The 7,500-nt window shown below is 36.1% G+C and overlaps 1 protein-coding gene and 1 long non-coding RNA gene across 3 annotated transcripts in view; one reads left to right on the top strand and one right to left on the bottom strand.

The window, feature by feature from the left end:
- The window catches only part of LOC138170671 (uncharacterized), a 321,824-nt gene that overhangs the window by 50,647 nt on the left and 263,677 nt on the right, over window positions 1-7,500 (top strand). The window lies entirely within an intron of this gene.
- The window catches only part of LOC138170669 (elongation factor 1-alpha 1-like), a 4,049-nt gene continuing 1,433 nt past the window's right edge, over window positions 4,885-7,500 (bottom strand). The window contains exon 3 of the mRNA XM_069100152.1: window positions 4,885-5,778. Within this exon, the coding sequence (XP_068956253.1) occupies window positions 5,177-5,778 (602 nt within the window). The 3' untranslated portion in view covers window positions 4,885-5,176. The remainder of the gene's footprint in view (window positions 5,779-7,500) is intronic.

Genomic DNA, 7,500 nt, shown 5'->3' with positions numbered 1-7,500 from the left:
CAGAACAGCACCCTCTCTTGGTACTCCTACCTATCTGACCCATTCCTTATGGGTCTCTTTTGCTGGATCCTCTTCTAGATTACATCTTCTAATTATAGGTGTCCCTCAGGGTTTTTGATTGGACTCTATCCTCTTTTTCCCCTATATCAAATCACTTTTTAATCTTATCAGCTTTTATGGATTTAATTACCATCTCCATGATAATACTTCTCTTCCAGCTATTCTTGGCCCCACTTACTGACCTCCTTGTCTTTTTTTAAGTCCCAAATTTAATCTTTTATTATAAACCTTCCCCAATCCCTCTTAATTTTACTGCCTACCTTCTCTTCTCTTAATCATTTCCTATTTATACTGCATATTACCTTGTTTTATATATATATACACATATATGTATATGTATATATATATGTATATATATATATATATTTCGTTTGCATATTGTTTCCCCCATTAGGTTGTTAGCTCATTGAGGGTATATACTGTCTTTTTGTATACCAAGTGCTTAGCACAGATCTCGGCACATAGTAGGTACTTAAAAATTTTTTATTGATTGATGTATAGTGCAACATAACAGCACTGAAATTTTGATGCAGTGACATTTTTGTTGCCTTTGAACACTTAATAAAAATAACTATGTCACCTATTTTATTTGCATCTCTAAGGAGCACCCATGAATTCAGCTTCCATTTGCTTTAACTTCTTTGTTGTTGCTGCTGCTATTTTCTAGTTGCATTTGTAGAAAAAAAATATGAAGGTCTTTATACTCTTCAGTTCCCTTAGACGTATGTTCATTTACCAGTATTTGGATGAGGATGTTACATTTAGAGTAGCCATAGAGAAGTAAGCATTTAGAGATAGTATAAAAACTGCACAATTTTTAGTACTACCCCTGCCCTCTTTCATTCCACTCCAACACCATCATTGCAGAAACAGCAGGAGGCTACAAAAGACTGAGAAATATTTTGTTTTTTCATAGTTTTCCATTACCAAAGAATTCATTGCCAAGAGTGATTTTAAAGAGTGATCCTCAGACAGCAAAGTGATTGTCAGGATCATATTTAGGGCTTACCTAGCATGGTAGAACTGCCAGAGTTTATATTCCACTGGCCTAACCTTCAAAAACCTTGGGTCGGCTGCATAGACAAAGAGACATCAGATTAGGCATTTTTATAGGAAATATTACACAGCAATTTTAAAAGTCAGAGCTATCAAAATTGAGTAAAGTATACCCTGCCTCATTTTTACATGATGCTATATGAAGGTAGAATTTTAGTCATTTTATACTGCAGTATACATCCTTTAGTAAAAATTTATTAAGCACCTACTATATGCTAAGCACTTGGTTTATAAAAAGACAGTTTATGCCCTCAATGAGCTAAGGACCTAATGGGGGAAATAATATGCAAATAAATATATACAAAGCAAGATATATGCAGAACAAATAGGGAATAATTAACAGGAGGAAAGCAATAAAATTAAGAGAGAATGGGGAAAGTTTTCAATAAAAGATGAGATTTGGGACTTAAAGAAAGACAAGGAAGTCAGTAGGTGGGTCAGAGGAGAGCAGGGAAGAGAATTATTATCATGGAGATGGCATTTACATGAAGCAAATAGAGATAGACAAAGGGGAGAGAGAGAGAGAAAGAGAGATAGACATAATGAGAGACAGAGATAGAGAGACAGAGAAAAGGTTAATCTAGGAAGTTTACATTAAAAGACAGGTATATATTCAAATAATAAGAAATAATTGTATACTACAACAAAAAAGTCTGAACTTAGACATTCATGCAGCCTTAAGAATATAAATATCAGAAACTGGAATGAGTTATCAATAGAAATTGTGAGCTCATCTGTTTGCTTCTAGAAAAACATGAATAATTAACCAGTATGTGGCTATATAAATATTCGCAAGTAATTGATAAATTCTGGAAAACTTGTCAAAAGTTGCTCATCTAAATGAAATAAATTAAAGAAGAGGACTTATGCATGTTTCAATATGAACAAGCATTTTCTTTCTCTTGGCCATTTCACAAAATATCTTTCCCTTACCCTTCCTTAGTATCATTTTATTTCATCACTGAGCAGATGTAAATATCCAATTAAAGTTTACTGATGTTCTAGGCATGTGATTTTTTATGTTTGTGGCTCAATTTTGTCTCTTTCCCCTTTCCTTTCCACCTAGTATTGCATAATTCAACAATGATTCATAAAATAACACAGCCTTCCAAACTACCTTGATTCCTAATGTGCTTTGAAACAAACTACTTTCATAAACTCTTAAAAGTGTTTCCTTAAATTAGAGCTTGTGATGTTGGTAGTGCCATTATCTAATACTTCTAATTAAAATTTAAATGGTATTAACTGCAAACCCAGACTTAGAACATGTTTCGTAGGCAACTACAATGCTGGGTGGCAAATTGGATGATTACTTTAGATATATTATGGTTATGAAATTTGATGGGCTATTCCAACCATAAGATGGAGGATTCAGCAAATTAAATATGGCAACCCATACAGAATTCAATGTCAATTTACAAATTTTAAATTACCCCGTTTTTCTAATATTGTTTCAGATTTTAGTTCAGATTAGTTGTTTTAGATCCATCACTAAAAGAGATTATTTTGAAATGTTAGGATTGCTTATATTTTATAGTATTCTCATGGAATAAATGAATATTTAATTCACATGAACATGTTTAATTAAAAAAATAAGCACCAATGGGCATTTTATTCTTCTTATGGCCTTGGCTTGATTATTTTATCTTTTTAAAAAAGTAAGCAGAGCCATGGAGAAGCAAATTATGGCATATTGCTTTGTACATACCATAAACATATGATTTGTGATGTGTTTATGAAAATCAGGAACTCCCCCATTAAAAAGAAAACACCCATTCTCTGATGCAAGCACCTTATATGTAGCCTCAGAAAAAAATCAAAACTTCACCCCAAATCACATTTCTCCTAGTATCTTTTGTCCCTGCTAATCAAGATGAGGTGAATTTATAATTGCCCTACAGCCTTCTTCCAGCTAGTGGTGCTGTGCACTAAGGACTAAGCCTTGGTTAGTGCAATGTTTAAACTAAAGTTTATATTGGCTGTTGTTTATGGGCAGTGTTCTTGATTGCGTAGAGTGGGGCTGGGATTCTGTATAGATGTTAACAAGATTAACACTAATAATTCATTCCTCTTTATAGCATCTTTCCTTTAAAGATTTCCAATGTGAATATCTATCACATTGTGAGTGTGTCTGTCTGTCTATCTATCTATCCATTGAGAGAGTGTGACTATACACATACAAATATATATGCATATAGATAGATATAATCTTGATTGAGAAAAATGACAATAATGACAGATACAGATTTTGTACACACCTATGTATATTTATATGGAAACATATATATCAGATACATACATATATGCATATAAATTGTGTCATTTTCCTTAAGCAAGATCTTTAGTACATTTTAGAATTCTTTTAAAAAAGATTGTGTGAAGAGTTCAGTCATTTTAGGACAGTATGCTTAGGAGAATGGAAATTGAATAAAGGCTCACTACCTCAGTTCCCAAGGCTGAATTTTATTTTATATTTTTGTTACATCAACTCCTGAACAGAAAATAAAACAGTCAAGAAATAGAGAAGCCTTGGAGTTCAGACCTTTGGCACAGACTCTTCATTCATTTCCTGACCAGGACCCATTTTTATGTCCCTTGGTTTCCCTCAATCAAGCTATATGGTGGAAAACAGAAGAAAATTATAGTGAGTCTTTGCTCTGTTGAGAGAGATTAGACTCCTTTCCTCATTGACAACAAAGTACAGCAGGGGTGCTTAATAGTTCCAGTTTAGTTCAGTTGAATTTAGGCTATCATGTCTAAGGTCACAAGGAACCTGAATCTCATATCCACCTTTTATTCTTTTCTTCTAAGCAGAGTTTTCAAGAGTTTTTGAGATGTGTATCCACTATTACTACCATAGCAATATGTTGGAAATGTGGAATATTCCCAATGATTTGATGTGAACAGGTAAAACTCAAATCTAGTTCTATAGTTTGTTAACAACTTTTTAATTACCATGTTCTAGGGCATAAAACCTCACAATTTTATGCAGTAAGGCAGAAATAGTAAATGAATCCTTCTCAGATCATGATGCAATAAAAATTATATGCAATAAAGTGCCATGGAAAGACAGACGAAAAATTAATTGGAAATTAAACAATTTAATCCTAAAGAATGCGTGGGTCAAACAAGAAATTATAAAAACAATCAGTAACATCATTCAAGAGAATGATAAAAATGAGACAACATACCAAAATTTGTGGGATGCATTAAAGGCATTTCTTGGAAGTTTTATATCCCTGAGTGCATCCATGATTAAATTAGAGAAAAGGGAGGTCAATGAATTGGGCATGCAATTGAAAAACCTAGAAAAAGAACAAATTAAAAATCCCCAATTAAATACTAAACTAGAAATATTGAAAACCAAAGGAATGATAAATAAAATTGAAATTAAGAAAACTATTGAATTAATAAATAAAGCTAAAAGCTGGTTTTATGAAAAAATCAACAAAATTGATAGACCTTAGTCAATATAATAAAAAAGAAAGAAGAAACCAAAATTATGAGTATGAAAAATGAAAAGGGTGAATCTACCTCCAATGAAGAGGAAATCAAAACAATAATTAGGAATTATTTTTCCCAATAGTATGCACAAAAATTTGACAATCTTAGGGAAATGGATGAATATTTACAAAAATACAAGTTGCCCAGATTAACTGAAGAGGAATTAAATTACTTAAATAACCCCATCTCAGAAAAAGAAATTGAACAAGTCATCAGTCAACTTGCTAGGAAAAAATCTCCAGGCCAGACGGATTTACTAGTGAATTCTTTTTTTTTTTCGCATTAAACTGTTTTAATAGTCTCAAAATTCTGTGACAGATTTTTGGTCAAGTTGTTTCCATTTAAAAATTACTGATTTTGAAAACTAATAACTTAAAACTGCCACGAAACAAATGGTCCACAAAAACATTGCTTTCCTCCTGAAGCTTTTAAGATGCATTGTAATCATTAACCAGTCTTTTACTATTAAACTTAAATGGCCAATTGAGACAAACAGTTCTGAGACCATTCTTCCACCACTGATTAAGACTGGGGTGGCAGGTGTTGTACAGAATATTCATTTAGCCTTCTGGGCAGGTTTTGTGACCTTGCCAGCTCCAGCAGCTTTCTTGTCAACTGCCTTGATAACACCAACTGCAACAGCCTGCCTCATATCACGGACAGTAAAGCGACCCAGAGGAGGATAATCAGAGAAGCTCTCCACACACATGGGCTTGCCTGGAACCATGTCAACGATGGCAGCATCACCAGATTTCAGGAACTTAGGGCCATCTTCCAGCTTCTTACCAGAACGACGATCAATCTTTTCTTTCAGTTCAGCAAACTTGCAAGCAATGTGTGCAGTGTGACAATCTAGAAGAGGTGCATAGCCAGCACTGATTTGGCCTGGATGGTTCAGGATAATAACCTGTGCAGTGAAACCAGCTGCTTCCATAGGTGGGTCATTCTTGCTATCACCAGCCACATTACCACGGCGTACGTCTTTGCCAGACACGTTCTTCATGTTGAATCCAACGTTATCACCTGGCAGAGCCTCACTCAAAGCTTCATGGTGCATTTCAACAGACTTTACTTCAGTTGTAACATTTACTGGGGCAAAGGTGACCACCATGCCTGGTTTTAGAACACCTGTTTCTACTCGGCCAATGGGTATACCGTGTTTCTCCGATAATAAGACACCGTCTTATTAATTTTTTTGGAGAGAAAATCACCAGAGGGCTTATTTTCAGGGGAGGGCTTATTTTAATGAACATTGACAGCAATTTCAATAAACAGGTAAATGTGAACAAAAAAATGTACCTTTATTCAATAATGATCATGTCATCTTCTTCAACAACATCGTCATAAGTGTCCATACACTGAATTCCATCCTGGATGTCTTGCGCCTCCATTTCCTTCAGAAGAAGTGGACCCAATCTGTCATGTCCAGCAATATAGTTCTCTTTAAATGAATATGTCTTGTCCAGGTAACCTGCTCGTAGTGCCTTGGCGACACAGCTGTCAGTAATTTTATCCCATGACTTCTTCACCCAAGTCACGACTTCTTGCAGACAGGGCTGCACAAAGTTTCCACGCTGATTTCTTTCCATTCTATTTTCAATGTAGTCATTGACTTCCATGCGCAAATGGTCCTTGAATGGCTTGTTTATTGCAATATCAAGGGTCTGGAGATAGGCTTACTTGATCTATTCTTCTCTCTGCAAGGAAGTTCTTCATTTCTTTAGCACGGTGAGTGCTGGCTGAATCCCAGACTATCAGACCTCTTTGGTTACCTCGCATAACAAGTGGCAGCATTAAATCAACCCACTTTCTTATAACGGCTTGTGTACACCAGGCTTTTTCGGTTTCAAGAACGTAAATGCCAGATACACGTTCAATCTTATCTTTCTTGCCCTTACTGATGATTAGAGGTATGGCTTTCTTTCCATCCAAACGAATTGCCAAAATACAGGTGACCCGTGCACTTTCATAGCCAGTGGTGGGAATGTAGATTGATGTTGCACCCCTGTGAGGAATTGTTGTTTGAGATCCTTGTCCCATAAACACTGCAGTTTCATCCATAGCAATCATATTGCAGGTTTGATCCTTGGAAATGTCGATCCTATCAATAAAGGACTTGAATGCAAGTGCAGCATTTAATAACTTCAGCATCTTCCAGCTTAAACAGTGTTGTTGATCTTCTTAGGGACAATTCATACCATTGAAGGAAACCGTCCAACCATTGTTGTGATGCTTTGAATCCTTCTGAGACCATTTCAAACTCTGGTGCCATTGAAAGGGCAAATGCCTGAATATCAGCCCTGTGCACAACCAAGGCCTTTGCTCTCCTGTCAGCAATCCATTCACCAATGAGGATCTCCAAGTCAGGATATAAGGGCTGCTGAGCTGATCCAGACCTGCGCTTTTTCCCTTTTCCCTCATCCACCTGTTGATTGAGGTTATTATAATCTGCTCTCCATTTTCTGACCATTCGAAGGTCCAAAAGTTTTTCTTTACAGAAAACTGCAAGATTCTTGCCATGTGACTCCTCTACAATTGCTTTCGTATACTCAACAGTATAGCTCTTCCTTTTTGTACTCATGTCTGGGGGTCAAAACAGACAGAATTATAAAATTATGAGCATCAGTCCTTCTTTTCACTCCATCATGCCCCCTGAGTTCTTCTTTTTTCCTCCATCATGCCCTTTTTATCCTCCATTATGCCTCCTCACTCCCACTTAAATACCAGGTTTTTATGTTGTCTTGCCTCAGCTCTCCTCCACGGCACTGCTCTCAATGGCGCCAGCAAGCAAATCACAGGGGAAGAACAGGATGACGCGCTCACTGCTGCAGCTCTGATTGGATGCAGCTCGGAGCGTGGTGTGCGTTTCACCGGGGGGGG

The sequence above is a fragment of the Petaurus breviceps genome, unplaced genomic scaffold (genome assembly GCF_028583685.1).
Source record: "Petaurus breviceps papuanus isolate PSGF00001 unplaced genomic scaffold, PetGlider_PUasm1.0 38, whole genome shotgun sequence".
NCBI lineage: Eukaryota > Metazoa > Chordata > Mammalia > Diprotodontia > Petauridae > Petaurus > Petaurus breviceps.
The sequence above is the reverse complement of the archived record's forward strand: the minus strand, read 5'-3'. Positions and strand labels throughout refer to the sequence as shown.